General features: G+C 34.1%; 2 protein-coding genes across 3 annotated transcripts in view; one reads left to right on the forward strand and one right to left on the reverse strand.

Moving 5' to 3' along the window:
* Positions 1 to 4801, forward strand: part of LOC111046551 (neprilysin-2) — a 46157-nt gene extending 41356 nt beyond the window's left edge. For both annotated transcript variants that reach the window (XM_039424457.1, XM_039424458.1), the window contains 5 exons: positions 120 to 216; positions 696 to 864; positions 1669 to 1787; positions 1908 to 2039; positions 3395 to 4801. In XM_039424457.1, coding sequence (XP_039280391.1) covers positions 120 to 216; positions 696 to 864; positions 1669 to 1787; positions 1908 to 2039; positions 3395 to 3736 — 859 coding nt within the window. In that variant the 3' untranslated portion in view covers positions 3737 to 4801. The remainder of the gene's footprint in view (positions 1 to 119; positions 217 to 695; positions 865 to 1668; positions 1788 to 1907; positions 2040 to 3394) is intronic.
* Positions 4802 to 6735: 1934 nt separating this feature from the next.
* The window catches only part of LOC111046550 (neural-cadherin), a 680352-nt gene continuing 664046 nt past the window's right edge, over positions 6736 to 23041 (reverse strand). The window contains exons 33-40 of the mRNA XM_039422881.1: positions 21471 to 21821; positions 20591 to 20704; positions 19814 to 20000; positions 18738 to 18927; positions 17080 to 17321; positions 13018 to 13218; positions 11653 to 11811; positions 6736 to 10242 (exon numbers count right to left, since the gene is read on the reverse strand). Of these exons, the coding sequence (XP_039278815.1) occupies positions 10124 to 10242; positions 11653 to 11811; positions 13018 to 13218; positions 17080 to 17321; positions 18738 to 18927; positions 19814 to 20000; positions 20591 to 20704; positions 21471 to 21821 (1563 nt within the window). The 3' untranslated portion in view covers positions 6736 to 10123. The remainder of the gene's footprint in view (positions 10243 to 11652; positions 11812 to 13017; positions 13219 to 17079; positions 17322 to 18737; positions 18928 to 19813; positions 20001 to 20590; positions 20705 to 21470; positions 21822 to 23041) is intronic.

Here is a 23041-nt window from a genome sequence, read left to right on the forward strand (position 1 = left end):
ACTCAAGCTGTTTAAAGTCTAAAACTCACCTAAATCCCGAGCTCGGAAACCGGCCCTAAGCGTTTATAAGTGAAATTTAATAACACACATTCAATAAATAAATGTTATTTTTTGTACAGGGCCGCCGCTTTAGATAAGGCAAAGTCAATGACAACTCATATCGCCTATCCAGATGAGCTACTAGATGATGAAAAACTGATGCAATTCTATGAAAATGTAAGTTTCAAATGAAAAAATTCTATTGAGCACTTAGAACTGCCAGCATTGGTTGAGTGGAGATCAATAATGTTATTTATAAGGTATGCTGACAGTATGAAATGAATCCCATTTAATCAATCTGTATTCACACCATTCGCCTAAAAAATAAAAAAAAACTTCAGAATAGCATAACTCAACTTCAACTTTTAAAAAAATGAATGTTTCAATTCAAACATTATTCTATGACCTAATTTTCAATTAGCCTACTCATCACAAATTTAATGTACTGAAATCTTATGAGAGGATTCTACTATAACATATTTTCCACTAATGAATAAATCACATATTTTTTTGTTTCTATCGTATTGAAATCATTCACATTTTGTATGCATTAATTAGCTTGAATCTTTGTGTAGCCCTTATTCGGAAAAATCATCTCAATTGATTAATATTTTGGTTCAAAGACATTGTTCATAAGAATATAATTATTTTTTCAGCTTGAAATTGGTTCGGATGATTACTATGGAGCGATACTCAACTTGACAAAATTCGGTACAGAATACAGTTTCAGCCGCCTTCGAGATGCTGTGAATAAGTCAGAATGGATAACACATGGAAGACCAGCTATTGTGAATGCATTCTACAGTTCAATTGAGAATTCAATTCGTGAGTACCAATATAATATTATCACACCAGGGTCTCCAAACGGATTTTAAAACTAATGTTTTGTAAATAATTAAACAGCTTGCTCCAATATAATTTTGAAGCCAAGTACATTGATATTCCAACTAGTTATTCTGGTCATATTTCAAAAATGTTTATTGCTGAACAAATTGTATGGCGTTTATTTGTATAGCAAACTTGAAAAAATCATTTATCAATCGATTAACAGCATATTATTTGTGCAGAATAACAACATAGTAGCCTTTGTGATATGAATGTGACATCTTTTGTGATATGTTTGTAATTGGTACTTTATTCTTGATTGTGATATAATATTATTTAATCCGTCATTGAAGGAGTAGACCTATATGGTATTATGGTGCATCCATCCCTTTGATCAGATAAAAATCAAAGGAACACTTTTTCATAGGGAATTAATTACCAAAATATTTAACTAGAAATAAGAGCTAACGGAGAATCACATTTTCAGTTAAGATGAAGTCATTTTCCAATTGCAATATTCCATAAAAATGTCAAATAATTTTCAACCTACTATCGGTCTATATGACTCTCTTATTCTAGTTTAGTGAAGGGAGGAACCTGGTTGTTTGTTGTGGAAAATTATAATTCATTCTACCAAAGACAGACCCAGAGACAGACAGAGTGTCAGTGAATCTGGCCATGCTCAATCACCACTATAATAATTCTATGGGATAAATCTTGAAACATATCAACAGCTACATGATTACGAAATCGAATGATAGAGTTCATGAGTATAGGTACTAAAATGATAAATTCAATTTCCAGAATTTCCCGCTGGTATCCTGCAAGGAACATTCTTCAATAAGGATCGACCACACTACATGAACTATGGAGCAATTGGATTTGTTATTGGACATGAAATAACTCATGGATTTGATGATCAGGTAAAATTATAACTATTTTCTATTGTTATCATTCCAGTCATCTCTAATGACTGTACAAATTAAAATTCTCCAGATCTTGAAATTATATTGATACCTCATTTTCCAATTCTAATTTTTCAGGGTAGACAATTCAACAAAGACGGTAATCTTGTGGACTGGTGGCAAGAAGAGACGAAGAAGAAATACTTGGAGAAAGCGATGTGCATAATCCACCAGTACGGAAACTATACTGCTCACAAAGTCAATTTGAAGGTAATGAGGCAGAACAAATTCACATTCGTTCCCGTTCATAACCATTCAGAAAATAACTCAAATCGGATGATAAACTATTTCGTATTTGAAATTATCACAATGATAAGGGAATTCAAATTATTGTCTGGTAAGAATTAAGCAGTTACATGTCCAGTCCAAAATTTTGCATGATTATAGCCTGTGTAAATAAGATAAGCGCTGTAGGCTATATGATCCTCTCGGAGTCTCGTTTTTCTGTACAAAAGTCGTCGTTTTACTTGCATGATTCAATGAAAAAAGTATGATTATATTTTATTGAAAAATAATCGATGCTGTAGAAAAACTGGATATCCAAATAAGGATTTCAGCATTGATGTTAATCCTTTTTATGCGTAAAAACGTCGAGGTGTAGATTTTCATACCAGCAATAAACCCTGAAGAATATTTTTTATCTGTCGTTCACTATTTGCTATAATTTCGCCGAGTGCGGGATTTTTTCATCATATCTCTTCATTAACCAGTCACAAATAAAAGCGTTTAATGCGTTCAGGGAAAATCCTTTCTTAAGATGCAAGAATCAAGAATGCTTTATTGTCACAAACGATGCAGTAGTCTACTTCTTCTTCTATACACAAACAAACTATGATTCTAGTCTCCACTTATATCAAATAAGAAAATTCAAGGTACCGGTGATTTCATGTCAATTATTCGTTGATTATATAGCATAATTATCAGGTTCACAGAAAGTAACTAAGTCAACTCGAATTCCAGTTAAAATGTCCTCATGAGTAGGCCTACCCAAGAAATCGTTGCATAGTAGAAAGCTTGATACCTTTATAAGTGACGAGCAGGTGGTACCCGTTTTTTCTGCAAGGGTTTTTTAAAAGCACAAATATATTGAATTCAGTGTTATAGTTCCATGCTGATATCAAGAGTATGAACAACAATATAAAACAATTTGCAATAGAAAAACTATTTATTGGGATTTTATCTTTCGTAAACTTCGTATCAGTAATTGAATAAATGTGTTGTTTTTATTATAAATAATTGATGAACAAAAATGAAAATATACCTATAACCATTCTCGGTTAATTATTAAGGAGCTTTATGAGAAATATCAAATTAACCAGTTCAGTACTTCAGACGTGATGATGCGTCAAACATGTATTTTGTACATGTAAGCTTATAAATGAATTCCTTCCTTTATAATAATAGTATAGATTAATATGAAATCCGATGTTTCCCAGTTGAATGGCAGTAGTTGAGACGTGATGATCTGTCAAACATGTATTTTTATCCCGAAAATGGACTCTTATAAACGAATTCTCTTAATTATATTCATAGTATAGATTAATATCTGATCCGATGTTTTCCAGTTGAATGGCATAAATACCCAAGGTGAGAACATAGCTGACAACGGAGGCATCAAGGAGGCCTACTACGCGTACCAGTCGTGGGAGAAAGAGCACGGAGCAGAGGCTCGACTGCCCGGCCTGCAGATGTACACGCCGCAGCAGATGTTCTGGATCAGTGCTGCCAACTCGTGGTGCTCCAAGTACAGGGACGAATCACTCAAGAACCGTATCACCACCGGATTCCATTCTCCGGGAGAATTCAGGGTTATCGGTCCACTCTCAAATCTCAAGGAGTTCTCTAAGGATTTCAGCTGTCCCAGTGGGTCAAAGATGAACCCACCACATAAATGCAGTGTTTGGTAGTGATAAGGATATTGTCAGAAAACATTATTGAAAAAATACAAAGACTATTGATGGAGCAAGAATTGAAATATTATTCTGTCAACAAGCTGTACGAACAAATAACAATTAAATTCGCATAGTCGTTTTAGGAGTATAAGTGGCTATAAGTTTCATATAGGCTTATATCGTATTCACCATTTCCACAGAGGACCCGTGCATTCAAGAGTAATTTTTGGTTCAAATGAATACGGTGATGATCTCGTCAAACAATCTAGAGACGCAAGGATAAAATGAATAGTTTGTCGTTCAAACAGGAAATTGATTAATTTCATCATCCAGGATCCTGACGCTTTATAGTTGAATTTATTATTAATTGCATGTTCATTTAGGAAATTTTAAGAATAAGAATCATGTTATGCAGAGACAATTCTAATAATAAATCTCACTTTCCATGCTTCTATATTTTTAACAATATAATTGAAGCTTAGGTTTAGGAAACAACACAGTATACCAATGAATGAAATGTCAAAACTATAGGCCTACTATTTATTACGTGGATAACAGAGATAAAAATATTTTATACAGTATTGTATTCAATAAAAATGTATTGTCCAAGATGCAATCAACATGAAGATAATGTGTCAAACAGTAGAGGATGAAGGCTACAAGCCTATATTCTGATAAATATTTGCTGACTACCGGTATAGGCTATTCAATAGAATTCCGTCCAAATGTGATAGTTAACAACAATTCAGAAATTGTATAAAAGCACAAAATTGGAATGATGATGAGTAGAATGTTTATTAGAATCAGTATTACTGACTTTAGGAGCTTTTTGAATATAGTAAAATGATTTCTGTTTATTTGTTCTTCATCTAATGGTAATGAATCAATATTTATAAATGATATGTTATTGCTGAACTCTCATCATTATCCGAAGTGCAACTTGTGAAGTAGTCGCCGTGGATGATCATATTATTATAGCATTTGGTACTATAGGCCTAGTTATTTATTTAACTTCTCTTTTGGTTAAATATGTATTCTGTCATTTAAGCTATTTTTATAATAAATTGACTTAATTTCAAATATTATTTTATTCATACCACCGAATTCATTATCTTGAATGGAGTAAGAATATTAATTTCATAGCATGAGAGTAACAAATAGACAGACACTATGAAGAAGAGGATGAATATGTTGAATATACAGAGTGGGTGGGAAGATTGAGAACGGCTTGACATTGATTCATACACAGGAACGGATGGATTGAAATGAATCGGGTCCTACTCAAATTTGAAAACTAATTTCGTATCACTGAACATGTCATTATGGTGGATCCACCCAAAGGCTCCTCCCACCTATAAGTAAGGCCTATATAGATTCTTCATTTTTGAAAATTGGAAGGTGATGCAATAATATTATATATAACTTATTAGTTAATAGTTATTTTTTAAAAAAGTGAGGTGAATTAGTTCCTGCATCTAAATTTGCGATTTAAAGTATAGTACCTAATAATAATATTATGCAGTACCACTATTATATGATTTCAATACGAAATTCAAAGAAACATATAAAGGCAAAAGCATCATATATCTCAAACCGCTCTGATAATATTGAAATTTGAAAATACTCATAGGTTGAACTCCAAATTCAAAAATAAGGAGATTGAAAATCTGGCCATCTGAATTTTATTGTTAAGGTGATAGTGAATACTTTTTGTAACATCCATCCAAACCTACAACTTGAACTGAAATTTCAGATTTTATTGAAGGCTACTTATTCATTGAATTTCTGTTTGAGTCATTCTAAATGAATTTTGAATACCTATGAGTTGAAATACAGTAGCTGAATATTGTGAGATAATGCGTAATATTATTTTTACTGTACTGTAGGTATATCGCAAATTTAGATGCAGGGACGAATTTACCTCACTTTTTTGAAAAATAACTATTTCACCTAAAACATCTTGGAACTAGGTACCTTTTTCGCTAATACTCTCTTTTATGTCCATGTTCATCTTAATTCAACTATTTAACATTATGATTTATTTAGGGGAGGAGGGGTGTTATAAAATCTGTATGAATTCAAAATGTTAAAATTAGTCATTGGAATAATGATTAGGATTTCTCGCCCCGTTATGCGTTTTCTCTGATTTATGATTGGTGAGCAGACCATAGCTATTCATCCCAGTTTCCATGTACTAGCCTACTAGCTTGTAAAATGGATCAATAATAATAAATGAATCATCTTATTTGCTATGGGATAGCTGGTTTCAATAAATAACAAGTATTATTTATCAATAATCAGTTATTTATCATGAATGAAATTATACAGATAAGGATAATCATTTTTTCAATATAGAATAAGAATAAAGAAACTTTCAATTTACGAAGGACAATGTTGAAATTCTTAGAAATTGTTTTAAACCAACTGCTTGAGATAGACAGTAAATCACAGATAAACTTAACAAAAAATAAATAACCTGAAAACTAGAACATTCATTCTTATGCAGTTGGAAAACAGCACTACATAGTATACAGTATTGATTAGTTGCCGGAGTAGTAAAGTTCATCATGAATCATGAATGAAAACTGTTGTTGTTGATATGTGGTTGTAATTCACAAACTAAATAAACAAGTCAAATAAATTCTCAAGTCTCAATGTGATAACGATAATAAAATCTGGCTTTAGGGATTTAATGTGTAGCTCTTAACAGTCATAGTATAAAAAATAACTATATCTATGAAATAAATGACATGTGTAAAACAATTTTACAATTTTATGGACTAATGTGGCTTAAATGGAATCAATGCTCATCATACACTCATTAAAATTAAACACGGAATGTGACATGTGAACCTTGACATTTCACATTAGAATGAAGGTTACGATTTATTTATAGCATCAACATAGTTCAATATTGAAATCAATTATTCTGATATTACTCACTACCTAGGGAAACATAGGGGTAATTGCTAGGAAACATTCATTGTTAATGGATTTGGTAAATTAGTGTTTAGTTTTTGAAAGCAAATGAGTTTGTTCAATAATCAAGATGTGGATACATTGTCTTTGGGCTGACTCTGATTCACAGATATCTAAGAAGTGGGGACTTGATCCACTAGTCTCTACTTTTGCTCTCTTTTTCTTGATAATCGTCTTAGTAGCCTTGCAATCACAATAATACATACTGATAATAGTCTATTATGGATAATAATTTCACATTAAAAATATTTAAGAATTCTCCTATAAAATCAAGTATGATTTTGGTTATTGCCAAGTAAGAGATAATGCTGATTCATGGAAATAAAAGAATGATATGGATTTGCTTTTCAAAATGAAGTAATTCATTCAAGTATCAACTTAGAAACTTGAATAAAATTAATTAACAAAATAAGATGTACCGGGAGTCAATTCCAGCAGGATATCCAAAGAATATAATCTATAGGTATGGTACCACAATTATTGATATTGGGGATGTAAGGATAAAATTAAGCATGGTAATTGAAAAAAACAGACTTTCACAAAATATAACTACTTGTGTTCATACAGTTTCAATTAATATTCCAGCTTTATAGTTCTAATTATCAGTGTGAGATAACTGAGCGATTCAACTCTCTATCGAACCTCAATAGAAATATATCCACATCTTATAATCCTATATGATTAAGTATCAAGTAAAGCTTCGTTGGTGTGATGTAGATTGATTTTCTATTCACTGAGGTAACTTAATTACATCAACTACAATGAAGAAACTAACTCAAAAGACATTAATGTTCTTCCAGTATCGAAGAAATGCATTACACTTAGGTAGTAAATCAGCACATGAACAAAATTAGGCCTTTGAAGAGATTCACGATTTAGATTCTTTTCCAGTTATTCTTTATAATGTATAACAATAAGTATCATTTCAATTAAATTAGGAGCGATTCATTCATCACTACAACAATATGAACTATGAATTTATTGCTCATAATGTGAAAAAGTTCAGTAATAGGATAATTGAGTTTTTCAATTGATGTTGTTGATAATACCTACTGTGTATTTTTAAAATTGTGATGTGGCAGTGAAAGGCTCATACTGTTGGATATCAGTATTCTAGGTATAATTATGAAGAATAAAGTAGGCCAATTAGGAAAAATTATAATAGAAGTGGAATAATGAATTATTATACAAGTATTGCCTTCAAAATTCAACAAACAATGTTCCTGATAGTTATATTCACAAATTGAGCACTCAACATAGCTTATATTGTTGTACATTTCTTTGATGTTTAAATGAATGAACAAATTCGCTTTCTACAGTGAGATTTAGTCACGTCACGAAAAATAATGTCCTTACATTTTTTGGCTTTTTATAAATATTTTCTACAGTCTGATTAATGAATGTAGAAGCATTCATGTTGTAAATGCATTCACTATTATCAATTTAAAATTCATTTGAAATTTCCATTCTCACATACCAAGTTGACAATTTAAAATATTATTCTCACAAATAATAGTGACAGACATATCCAAATGATTATTGAAGACGTTATAAAAGTACGAAATAATACAACTAAAAATAAGTATAAATACCACTGGCTTTCGAACAGACTTTGAATAGGTAGTAATAATTTGAATGCGATGCGAACGGATGTCCAAAGGTAACAAACACATGCAGCACTCGGCTGTAGCCGTTCACTATGATGTCAATACAAAAAATGATGCTATAAAACAGTTATAAAGTATACTACAGTAATAATTATTTTTCAGCACAGTGCTATTTACACTCGAAATATTTTCATTGCCAGACACACTATTACACGATTACACCAGTAGTCGTAAGTTCATGCAGGATTTTCACATAATGATTTGAGCAGTGGTGACGAACGCCTAAACGTCGTTTGCGCCGATCGACTGCGCCGCGCGTACAGAGTTTTCGACACTCACATCACCAAATAATAATTCATTAAAACTTACTATGTGCAATAATCCACCAGTCTCACTTTCCAGGGCAACACACGACAACGCAGAACGCACTATTACAATAATTTACTAAAAATCAATCAAACCTAACAAAACACAATTCACCTAAACATAATTCCATACAAAATATATAAAAATTGTACTCAGTGCAGGTTGAACTTAATCAAATAAATACGAAAACTAAATATTAGTTCTCCTATCAGGCCGATCTTTTACAAGAAGTGACTACCTGAATTAGTACATTCTGTATTATTGAGAGGGTTTAGGATATACAGTGCAACTGTTTTGCCTCTCATCGTGGAACAAACTTGGGGATCAAAGTATATATAGGCTATATTCACAGAATATCATTCAAGTCGTGAATATTGAATATTCGGATTTGCCTACCCAAACGGAGGTAAACTAGATGCAATAACCTGCGTCTCTCCGCTGTAAAAGTTTCCACTATAGGGAGGTAATCAATCCATCCAGGAACAATTGTATTGTGAATAAATTAGTTACATAAGGAAGTACTTAAAGCAAATTACAAGTCTAAGGAAACACTAGTAAAAATGATAAAATATAAATTTTGGCAATTAAAATGGCTCGTGTAATCTTGGCAGTACTTCTAACTAATAAAAACAATAATACTAGGAATAGCACAATAATTAAATAATATTTCACTTTGGTATCAATTACTTAATTAATTCTCAAGGTACATTAAATAACAAAGAACTCAATCGATGTCGAGTGTTTTGGGAAGGAAAGTGCGTTCACTCATGTCACATCTCACATGGCACGAACACAGATTTTGATTTCCCGTCTCGTACAGCTGAACAAAGCGGTCGTCGGTTCTAGGTCATCAATTTTGCTGTGGAATGTTAACAACAATAATATTAATTGTATAGTCGTCATTTTCGTTCAAGTCTCGTCGAGTTGGCAGTTCGGTTACAATAGCATCGACTGGCAACTCACAACCGCAACTCAAGCTACGAGATCCGCCTTATATTTACATACATTACCCTATTATCATAATTTAATAACAAAGACATTATCTTACCACAAATACAAATACATCGCTACGATGAACTATGTACAAAATACAATAACAATAGAATGTTATAACTAGTATTATCTAGGTTTCCATAAAGAGGGACTTACAATTAGTAAGGTTGATTCTTGTATAAATAATTATCATTATGTATAGTGCCTGGTGCTCATTCGACTACAGAGAAAGAACACAACTAGATAATAATTATAATGATGATGACGATGACGATGACAGTGGTGATGATGATTTGTCGATGACAGCGAATCGTCGGTGGGCGAGGGGGGGATTGAGGGGTCAAGGGGTAGTGACTAGAAAGGTCGGTGCGCCGGCCAATGGCGTGCTGGGCCTTTTTCTTATTTTTCTCCTCGTTTAGCATCTTGTTTGTTGTTCTCCTTTTTATTCAGCTTCACTCTACAACTGTTGGTCGTCATCGTCACTTTCGCCGTCCTGTCCGTACATGTCGGCCAGCTTGTCGAAGCGAGGTCCCCAGGCGCCCAAATAGTCGTAGTCGTGTTGTTCGTCGTCAGTTCCTGCAACCAATCACAAGCATTCATCACAAGCTGACAACATTATGCAAATTTCACCCAAACAAAATACATCTTTATTGGATGTAAATTGGATGAGTTTGTTTTCAAATGAACATTGAAAATAGTTCATGAGAAAACATAGCCTCAATTGTTTGAGAAGCATGGTATTTTTTAAGATCAATTGAATGTAAATTATAATACTGAATGAGAATGAACTGATTGATCTCTTTATAAACTCTGAGAGCGAAGCTTATCCATAATCCCTATTGATTCAGAATTCATGTCTCGTCAATTCTCAAATGCTCTACAAACAGGATGTTTTTAGGAGCAAGAGATTGAAATTCAGGAAATATTGCAATTGAGTAGCTTGAATTTGGAAAAACATTCAGTTGAAAACAGAAAAAAATATATAATAGGAACTCTTTGTTATCGAAATATCCATTTTTTATCCCTCCAGTCTAGTACGGTATGAGAAATACAGGATACTGATCACTCGGAACACTAATGTTGAGAAGTAATTTGTTTACCACTAAAAAAAAAAATATCCGACGAAGATTGAAAAGGTTTCTGACAAAACCCCTAATAACAATTTAACTTGACATTGAAGACGTTCACGACGCTCTCTCTCCTTGAAATAGAATTTATAAAACTGGCACGAATACAATAATTGTTCAATTATTGAAAGTTGAGAGTATTAGAAGAGAAATTGAGGGTATATCTTAGGCCTACCAAAGGAATGTGAAGTAATTTCAACAATAAAAAGTAGAAAATTAGAATATTTGGGACATGTAATGAGGGATGAGAAGTATGAACTGTTGAGGCTTATATTATGCAGGACAAAATCAGGGGAAAGATCAGTGTAGGACGTAGAAGATTGTCCTGGCCATGTGATTTAAGAAATTGGTATGGCTGCAGCTCATAAGAACTTTTCCAAGCTGCAATTAGTAAAGCAGTGATGATTCCCAACCTCCAATATAGGAGAAGGAACCAAAAGGAGAAGAAGATAGGCCTACAAGGAGCAACCTATAAGAAATGAAAAGTCTTTGGCCATGTTTTAGCACACTAACTTATTGAAACTAATGAACCATTAATAGCCTATAGATTTAATAGTTTATGATATTTAATAAATAATATCACAAAAACCGGGCCCAATACTAGTTGATAACTGAATAAGAAAGCTGAACTATATGAGAAAGCTATTTTAACATTACAGTTGTGTTGTATGTAATGTTGTGGTACTTTTCCACAATGAAAACACAAATTGGAATAGTGAACCACTTTTATAAAAGTGAATGACAGATTCAATTTGTTTTTTCACAAAATATTCTATTCAGTATGGATAACTACCACAATATCAACTTCACAACTGCTCAGAAAACTAGTTGATAAGTTGAGAAAAATTGTAAACCGTACCGGAAGCAAGAGAAGAGAGTGAGCCAGCAGTGCTGCCACCACCTTCGTAGGCGTAGTTGCGCAGATCGTCGAAGGGAGGTGCATTCGGGTCGCTGTCAGCGCGCTTCTTGTGCTCTTCTATGAATACTCCCACGTTTGGCTCGGCTCCCAGTCCAGCAACTGCACATTCAAAACAATCCCATCATTACATTTTTAAAAACAAATACTTTTTCAAATGAAATATTTTTATTCTCTTGTAACTTAATATAATTACTTAATAAATACAGTAATAGTAGTGAAAATAATAATAGTGAATATTAATCGTGTATGCATACATCAATACCGTAATTACTATAGTACAACATCATGGATTAAATTATGTAGTATAAGTTTGAGAAGGGACAGTTTTGGGCAGAAGACTGTTGTGCCTTCTCACTTAAGAATAATTGTTGTAAATGACTGAATAATAAATAAATTTGTCAGTAATGAAGTATGTTTTGAATAGAATATTTTACCAATCTTTCGGAATTAATAATTACCAGTACATGATCCATGATGAATGATTACATTTGTTTATACAGAGTTGGGTAATTAATATGGATAAATAGTAGTTACACACTTATTTTCAAACGAAACATTTTTTATTCTAATGTTTACCTTTTAATGTTACCATTTTGATAGTAAGAGAGGAAAAGTTGTATGCATACATCATTACCCCTCCCTGTACTTTGAAAGTATTGATAGATTACAAAAGAATGGCCTACATGCATTGCTTGTATATTAAAGAATCGAGAAACCAGAGCAAACCTTCAAGAAACAGGGAAGCTGAGACATAGTCAGTTCAAAGTGTTCTCAATTATCCATCTTGAATCAAATATAAAGTGGAAATATTCTAGTCAGCAATATGAACAATTCAAAGGGTATTCAAGGGGAAATTGGAAAAACCTCTGATAGTAAGTTGACACAGCTAAGTGATTGTACGATTGGCCCAACATACAAGCCTTTGATAAGAAATGTTTCATGAAAAAATTGAATTGCAAAAGAAACTGTTGTAACGATTGATCCAATCTACAAGTCTGTATTGTTGTAAACGTTTTCGATGAAACTCTATGGAAAATTGGTTTTCATAGGATGCTTTATCCGTTGATGAAATTGTTAAATCGTGGATATGATGCGAATAACTTGAGAAAATGGTGTTGAATATAAATTTAAGATTGAGTAGATGAGAAATTTTTATTGGTTGATAGAAACGACGAATGATGCGAAATGACTGTTGTTGAATCACGGATATGATGCGAATAACTTGAGGAAATAGTGTTGAATATAAATTTATGATTGAGTAGATGTGAAATTGTCGAGAGTTGAGAATGTAGAGCAGATACTGACATGGTGCTTTGGGCGCCATCTCAGGTAAGGGTCCACCGATCGGAATCTGGAGCGGAGTGATGTCGAAGGCGGTCATATCATCCTCCCCACCACCCTCGTCATCATAGTTGATGATGTTTTCTCTGACGTCATCGTCCGGTCCCGGGTACTTGATGTGAGCCTCCCGTCGTCGGTTGTACACAACGAATACCAGCACAAGAACTGTAAAACATCAAATACACACAGTTAATACAAGACCAGAATAGTATGGAATTTATACGATGAATAATTAATTATCTTTTGTTTAATAAACGGATCGAAACAGTTCTACAGAAATTTATTTCATTTTTATAACTTGATAGAACCCATTCTACAGAAATTTATTTCATTTTTATAACTTGATAGAACCCAAATCGAAAAACCGAAACAAATATCACCAGGAAAATGTTTTCAAATCTCGAGGTGCGTACAGACTTATGCGTCATGAACATGCGCATTTCACTTTCAATCATTCAATCAACTAGTGCTATGCTTATTATATCTGTATCTTATATTATCTTATGTATTTGTACAAAAACAGTAAGATACAGATATAATAAGCATCAGCATCAGAAGACGAAAAGTGAAATGCGTGTCTTTTATGACGCTCAAGTCTTTATATGCAGCTTCGGATGCTCAGCCACAGAATATAAACAGAATGGAAAGTCAACTAGTATCCTGGCGCAAAATCCGCCATATTGAAAGAAAGTTCAGCATTGTAATAGTATAGATTGGAGGTTCGGATCACTCCACTGATCCGGGTCAATCGGTCTCGTTCACTGCCGCGAGCCAATCAAAAGATCAGGATTTTAATTTATAACAAGATGACGCAGTCACGTGACGTGGTCTTGGTGCACTCAAGTATTGGCGACATGTAAGAAGCATTGGTTGGATAGACGTTTGACTGATACTTTCCATTCTCTATGTATTCTGTGGCACAGCTTTACAGTATAGTACACAGCAAGGTATGTATTCTAGGTACATTGGTACAAGCATGGAATGAGAAGCATCACTGGTGAGGATAAATTAGTAACAACATTTTTGTACATGTTCCGTTCATGCTTGATGAAAACTCAAAATCGTTTGAAGATGAAATCCGAAGGTGGTACATTCACACTGGTGGAGCCTCAGTATAATGAATTTCATGGGACTAAGAAAGATCCATTCTTCCATTGTAACAGTAATAATGAATAATGAACTACTTTTAAATTGAGTCTTATGACAAGTTTGTGGGTCTTAGATAGTTACTCCATAACAAAATATTATTTCATCGATGTTTGTTATACTGGGGTTCCACCTGATGTATTAAACAAACATAATAATTTGTCTAATGTCTAATCAAATCAACACAACTACATACATTGTCACTGTCAAAATAGGAAATCAAGCTGTAAAACAGGAAATTGTCACCCCCTTATTTATTCAAAAAATAAGAAAACTAGATGAATCAATCTATAATTATTACGGTAACTCTCTAGTTTTTTTCCAATAAATAAAGACTGTGCCAATTTCCAATATTTTATCCAGTCTTGATATCACCTATACACTAAAACAAATAGGAATTTATGAACTAGCATGCAAGTTAGCAAATCTAATTGAAATCCAAGAAATTAATTTCGATCGGGAGCGAGAGCTAAAATTTTCCAATGGAACATAGACACACAATAATGAGAAAATGAGGACAGTAATGTAAATGGAAACGAAAAAAAATTAAAATAACGGGTAAGATAGAAGAATGATGGTGAAGACGAATAAATAATAATATCTCTCCAGAGACATGATCATTCCTGGAGATAATCTGATTAAGATAATTAATGATGATTGATCTCCAGAGATCATGTATTATCTTATATAATATGATAATAATAATATTTCTCATCTCTCATCATGTGAAAACATAACAATAATAACTCAATATTCGCATATTTCATCATATTTCTTCGCTCAATATAATTGTAAAACTCTTCAGTCTGTGTATGATTCACCATGTTATTTCACTCTTAAGCTGCGTTTACACCAAAGTTATCAACAACATGTTTATTTTCCCGTCCTGATAGATTCTATTAGATTGAACACAACTTATCATACACATGATGTGCATATGTGTTCGTCAAGCTCCGTTTAATCTAATGGAATCTATAGGACGGAAAAATAAACATTTTGTTGATAACTTTGATGTAAACGCAGCTTTACTGGTAATTATTTTTAACGCTAGAACGTAAGTTGAATTTTGTATTGTTAAACACATGAATAAAGGAATCTGAATCGATTTCATTCGTCTCATAACCAACATCAAAGCCTAGAGCTCATTTGGGCTCCTCAGAGAAAACACATGCATTAGAAAAATGGAAATCTACAGATGGAATAATAGTGATAAGTTTATTATATCAATGATAGAAAAAATGAAAAATGGAGAAGATAACCAATAAAAAAAACAAAACAAATAAAATAAAAACGAAAACTCACTGAGTAACAAACACAAGCAAACAATAACAGCAATAATGAAGTCGGTGGATGCGGTGATGATGCCGGATTGGGGCAACTCGAGTTCGCAGTGCAGTCCGGTGAAGCTGTGCGGACATTGGCACGCGTAGCGGCGCTCATCGGCGAAATCGCGACATTCGCCTCCGTTGAGGCACGGCGACCACTCACACTCATTCTCGTTCACGCATTCCACGCCCATCACACGGAAGCCCACCGGGCAGCTGTACAACCCAACCAAAGTAAATAAAAATTGAAAAACCAACCAAAATAATAATAAAAAAGCGTCAAGAGCCGGGCGTGAAGAATGGAGGCGACTCGATCGATGATGGATGATGTATACCAATCTCGATAACTACCAATTTTCTCAAGATATTCTTTCAAGTTGAACGATTCGCATGTAAATTGAACAGTAAAAAACTAGATAGTAGTCGCAATATGAGAAATCACCAATTATATTCAGTGAAGAGCTCTATCAACAGCTGCTTATCTGTTTAGTTAAAATCTCTTACACTGAATTGCTGCAATGATAATTTCAAGGATCACGAGAAAAAGGTTTCGTAAAAATAGTGAATTCGTATAGCTTTTATTGGTGGGGAGTCCCTGGCGGAAAGGTCCCACCTCGCCTGAATATGTAATTTAAGCCGTCAATGGGCCTTACGACCGTTATACTTTAGCCGGGACCGACAGTTTAACGTGCCAATTCGATAACACGGTAGTGACCTGGTTAAAAAACTTTTGGTGATGACTGGGTTATCACGGATCTCTAGGCTGCAAGCACTCTATCCACTAGAGTCGTAAAGACTCCTGGTTTTGAGTTGAAATAAGTATGAGTTTGAGTGTAATTTTGAGCCGAATTTAAGAACGAAGCTTAGATGAATACTATTCTTAGCACGATTTTTCTGCCTATCAACCAATTAGTACAATATTCTGATATTTGGCTGAAAAGCAACAACGGCGAGCCAAGTTCCAATCGAAGCTCATATACTTGTGCCTAAAATTAGCTGTAAAACACCTTTATTAAATTTGTTGCCTACCAATCAGAAGCCGGAAATCCTCTAAAATAAAAAACTATACGCAGTCCGGACTTCAGTGTTTCATAATAGTAATTTTTAAACTCACAGAGGGTACGATTGAGAGCTTTTTATTCAAGACTGGAACTTCATGTTTCATTATCATAACAGAACAGTTGAAAACTTTGAAACAAAAATACTTCCCATAACACACTCAGTGGATGATTTATAACCTCGAATAAAGTTGAGATAAAGATCAGTTCAATATACAACACACCGTATTGACACCATGAGCATGATGCATTCTAATAGAACAGAATTAATATTCGCGTTCATCATCCATCATGAATCAATCGAATCACCTTCCAAACCATGGCACTTGAAACCAAACAAAAATAATTAAAAAACAAAACAAAGATCATAATTGAAAAACAAAACTGTAATGAAAAAAACATGAAGAATTACGACGGAAATGTCTACTGGCAGCTGGCACGTGCAATGAATGGCGGGGGGGTGGTGAGGGGGGGTTTAGGGAAGGGAGTTTCCTTACTGAGAATGATGAGCAGACAGACAAGGATGGCGGCAATAGCTCCCATGCCGAGTTTGAGCGTCTGTCCCTCTTGCACGAGTTCGCAGTTCTCGCCCCAGAACCCGTCGAGACAGATGCAGCGGTACTTCAAGCGCGGGTCCTGGTTGATGCAGACGCCGCCGTTGCGGCAGGGCGTGTCCAGGCACTCGTTCTTATCCGTGCAGCCCTTGCCGTCCGGCGACACTATCTGGCCGTCGCCACAGCTAAACACCATTGCTTGTTAGTATAAAAGCGCACATGCATGACGACATAGTTTGTATGTTTGAGGAATGATTTGTTGTATAATTCGTTAGTTTGGGTAAAGAGTTATTTGTATATATTTTTAGTTTGTGTGAATGGTTAATTTATCATTTGTTAGTTTGGGAGGATGATTGTATCACACTTGCTATTTTTGGTGAATGGTTAGTATAATCTGTTAGCTTGGGTGAATGATTACTTGTATAAATATGGTTATAAATAATAGTGTTAGTACAGTAGAACCTCTATGTTGTGTTTGTGAGAATGGAAATAATGAATAATAATTTGTAGTTAACGAACCAATTGTTTACTAGGCCTACGGTTTATGGAGGGTGACGAATTATCGAGGCTATGGAGGAGGATGAAGAGGAGGTGGTGGTTGAAGGGGAGGAGGAAGAGGAGAAGGAGGAGGAGGAGATGGAGGAGTAGGAGTAGGAGGAGAAGGACGATTCCGAATTATAGAGGTCCGAATTATCGAGGTTATACTGTGATAGAAAACTTAATTAGTTTGAGTTTATTACATTGATCCTTTTTATTAGACTATGAAAAGTCACTGCTATGTGACTCTTATTATATTCAAATACTGTACATAAGTAATTTTCAATAATTTTTTATTCTTTATAATCGCTCATGGATTGCATAGAATTTCTTACACGACGAATATTATGTTAATTTGTTGCTCATCCTCATTATGTGGTGGATATTTCCAGTTCATTTCATTGCAACTATTTCCAGTTCATTTCATAGCAATATGGAGCGTGGGATTTTATTAGGTGATAGACTCCAGATTGTGCCTTCAGAAGGAAGAATAGGAAGTGATACTAATATTATAAATTGAGTAATTATTTGATAGCATGAGAACACATTCGAATATGTATTCACATTCTTTTGAATACAAAATTCCATGAATTACTCTCAACTCTATCAATCTATATCGTCTCCTCAAGCCTATTTCTAACCATTAAAGACATGTTGATAAAATATTATATGAAAAACTAACAAGTGATATCACGTTGATATCATGAGTAATGACGAGCCATATTATTTCCTATCTCCAAACCAATTCATGTTCATCCAAGACATATTGGTGAAATATTAACTGTTAACTATTTATATTCATCCAAGACATATTGGTAGAATATTAAAACTGAAATAGGTACTAGAAAGTTATCATGAGCCAGATAGATCAGTTCTAGATAGAACTTCAAAGATACTCAACATGAATGAAGAATATCAATATACCATGTTGTGAAATAATTGAATGTGAAGTATTGTATTTCAATTGAATAAATTTTTGTCCGATAATATTCCCGATAATACTTTCAGATCATGATAAAAAAGCGAGAAATTCGGAGAGAATTGCTAGTGTGAATGTAACTTACGTGCACTCGTATTCGTTCCATAGGTCGACACACTCGAAAGGATCGGGGCAGATGACGTTGGCGCATGGCTTGTTGGATGGACAGTTGCGTTCCAAGTTGCGGGCCATGGTCGCTTGACCCCACTGGGTACCATTCATGGCCGGGGGAAGTGGCAGATTCTTACCTTCCAGCCGGATGTCATCCAAGCATCCTGCAAATACGAATTTCCAACATTTATTAGGATAACATTACCAAGGAGAGGGTATATTCTACTTCATATTTTATATGAAATGTTGATATTCGACTTGAAATGACCATAACAGCCTTTTTCTAATTGGCTCTTTCAGAATGTTTGAAGTGAGATACACTGACGATTCATCAAGCAACAGGAATGGATAAGACTACAAAGACGTTTTATCAACTATGACATCAAGAGTTATAAATTAAACATGAAGCTTTTCACTATTATTGGTGGAGAGCAAATTAGGACTATCTCATGGTTCGATGAATGAAGGGCCTCAAGTTCAAAAACATCTAAAGCGTTGAGCAGCCGATTTGAAGAACTATTATTTGATAATGAACTAAACTTGTTAAATGATGAAAAAACCCAAATGAAATAGAAATTACAAAGTCATTTTGGAACTATGAGTGGAGAAACGAACAAACTACAGTGATGAGGCAAACTTTCTAATCGAGGTTGAATTAATTCACCATAGCCTTTCTTTCGGAGAACAAAATCTCATGTGCAAAATGATTAGGAGCAAATCGATATGATTGGAGGAATAATTTAATTATTCCAAGACCAGTAATACATTATACAGTGGAGTAAGTTAGGGGCTACTGAAATAACCGTTGATTGAATCAGATTTAGCATTATACTATCATAAATTCGTGGGCATTACCCTTCCAATTCAGCAACAAGCTGTTTCCCAACATAGATTAAAAGATTACTCTATAGTAAATCCAGTAATATTTTCAATGATTAATCTCCACTAAAAATTTATGAGTGATGAAAATAGATAAATAGGAAGTAAATAGTAAATATAGTAGAGTAAGTGAGTAATATATTAAATAGAAAATCTGAAGTAGTTTTTCACCTTTCTGATAGTCGGCGTATACTTCAAACGTTCTGACTCCAGTGTATTCGGCTTTTCCTCCGGCGTAGACTCCCTCCTGCTTGTCCACTAGCAGCCACTGGTGGCCATCGAACGTGAATGTCTCGTTGTAGCGTCGGCCTTCTCCACCATCCAGCTCCAGTGTTGCTGACGAGCCGTACCTTGATACCTGCAAAACAATACAATAGATAAAAATATGCCCTTTTCCTTATGGTATAAGGAAATTACAAGACTACAATAAGGCTTATAAGGCTACTACAATTATTGATAAAATGAGATAAAAATTTTCAAGTACAATTCTCAATTGAACATAAAGTCAATATTTTCGCTGAGTATGATGCTCACACATGAGCTCTATAGTTGAAGTACAAATTTTGAGTGCATATACCTTGAATAATACCATCGTATACCAATCAAAACTAGATATTGTACTGCTGCGAAATGCAATATTTCAAGCTCTAGAATTTAGATTCGACTACTGATTCCTGAAGTTCAAAAAATTTATTCAATTGAAACTCGTTCAAATTTCATCTTTTGGCATTCTAATATTATAATTTTTAACCATTATTATTGTTTCGGATAGAAAGATAACTGTTATTGTGAACATCAATATCCTCTTGACGTCTTATTAATAACTTGAATGGCGTATATAAAGTTCTGAAAAGTTTCAGGAATAATTAAAACTATATACTTTTGAAGTAGTGAAATCATCATAGTTATGTTTAACATAATTGTATTAAAGCAGAGTTATGCACTTACCCTCGCAGTATGCCATTGTCCATCATCAACAGTGATTGCACTAAGCCAAATGTCCTTCTCTTCTGTTCGTAAACTATTTAAATTGTAACGAAAATGTAATTTACTATCCTTAATCTGAAACAAAACAAATAGGAGGGAATTAGTGAGTGACTATGATGGATAAATCATAGTAGTGAGTGAATTATATGGGATTTATTAATTTATTCTTATGACTTTTATTGACAGAGAAATCCTTTAGGATGTTCTGCGTTGCCGTGAATGTCATTACCTATCAACACTCAAGTTTATAGATTGTATATTGGGTTCTTCATGTTTTCTCACTAAAAATTTGCACTTTGACTTCCTGAGTTTTTATTTTATAAAGTTTAGAATCAATAAAACTCATTTCTAAACACAAATTCACATTTAAAAAGCAAACAAATATAAAATTTTGATGATAATATTGAATGGGATTACAATAATGACTGGAACCTAAGAGAGTTACCGTACTCTTATTTCCAGTTGATTTAATACACGCCAGTTGAGTTATCTCAACAAACAGTTATGAATAAGTCACGTCATCATAATTAAATTGATGAATGAGATACAAATTTATTATTTTCAAATGTTAACAGCCCAGTTTTTGAACAACTTCAGTTGAAATGTTTATAGCAGTTTCAAATGCCAATGCATAATCTTACTACAGATCTCTTCAATCTACAACTCATCAAGTGTCCTGATACAATTATTTTCATTCACTGGTAATATTTGTTCCGTAAAATTATTATGTTATGTTAATTGGGAGATTAAATTTCAGTATTAACTGGTATTATTTTTTACGTTATTAACTTATAATTATGTTACATGAAAGAATAAATTTCGATTTGAATGTGTTGCTGACCTCTAGTATGGCATACTCGCGGTTATGCTGGTCGCTGACGCGGAAGAGTTCACCGTGCTCCTCACGCGTGCGGAAACGCAGCTGCATCTGTGTGGAGAAGCGGTCTGGCTCGAAGGAGAGTGCGTACTTGACGTAGCTCTGCGGCCGGAACGTGGTTGGAATTGTGGGCGACGAGCAGGCGGGACCCGTGAAGCCGGGGAGGCAATGGCAACGGGCCTCCGAGAAGCTGCCCACACAGGTGCCGTGCTCCCAGCAGCGGAACGTCGTCTCCTGGCTGTTGCAGATCTCGTCCGTCTGGGGGCAGCCGGCCACGCTGTTGCGAGACAGGCCCGGGTGTGCCAGGTCGTATAGCTGCAAAAACCACAAACAAACCACTCTCATATTAGACAAGTCATTAAGACATTGGTAAAATGTAAGTCTTGTGCTAAGAAATTGTTCTTAGTTATTAGCGAGAACACATACAGTAGCTTGGTTATCTATTCATCTTTGAATTTACAAAAGGTAGATATTTGTACATGAAAGAACATGAATAAATGCTAATGCACTCATAGGCTACAAAAAATTTGAAACATATTCAAAGACAGCCAATAATTAAAATATTCAAAATAGAACTTGGAGTAGCTGATCCTGCATTGTAATGAAAAGCAGTAAAAGGAAAACATTGCAGTTAACTGGAAATAACTGAAGTGTAGGAAACAATGAAAGTTGACTGGTGTGTACTGAAGGAGCAACTATTCAATTAAAGTATTTTCCAAGGAGATTGCAAATGACTTACAAATTTAGAAAATCTATGAACCCATAGGCAATGAAAGACAAACTCTTCAATATATTATTATGTTTCAAGTTATGTAAAAGTAGTAATGTTGTAAAGTGATCATGAATCAGCCATCTCGATTTAAAAGTACAGTAATAGGAAAATCCAAAAAAACTAGTTATCAGAATCATGTTCTAAATTATTGTTCTATTAGAAATTCTGATGATCTAGAACACGTTTTTGAGTATTTCCTCCCAATGTGTTGAAAATTGCAGGGCGTGGAAGTGTAGGCCTATTTAGCAGAAAACGTTGTCAGTAATCAAAGAATTGAGAAAACCCGAATGAATAAAAAACTGTGAAAAACTTTCATCAAGCCTCGTTCATTCAACTACACTTGATTCACATCAGAAATATGCTACGTGATACTATGGGAAAGGATAAAAAACAAGATTCTGTATCTGTAAAATTCTGTACCCGAATCATCATCATCATCATTAATCAGCTTAAAATGAATTGGATATTCAATGATCTTAAACAGCAAGATTTTCCGGTATCGCATGACAACAATTCGATGATAAGAATAACATATCTTATTCTTTATTGATCGATACAATAAGTACCTCATAAAAATGATGGGGAGAGAGAAAATAAGGTAACCTTGTGTATTCCTCTCCCAAATTCAGATAAGGTTGCACATAGTCCGAAATAGCCTAGGTTAAACCTTGTAGTTCTTCACTTCACAAAATTTCACAGTCCTTAATTATTTCCACAAGTCGATTTTCAAATTTAGATGCTTCAAAACCAAACATAGAAGAAA

The sequence above is a fragment of the Nilaparvata lugens genome, chromosome 3 (genome assembly GCF_014356525.2).
Source record: "Nilaparvata lugens isolate BPH chromosome 3, ASM1435652v1, whole genome shotgun sequence".
In the NCBI taxonomy this organism is placed as follows: Eukaryota; Metazoa; Arthropoda; class Insecta; order Hemiptera; family Delphacidae; genus Nilaparvata; species Nilaparvata lugens.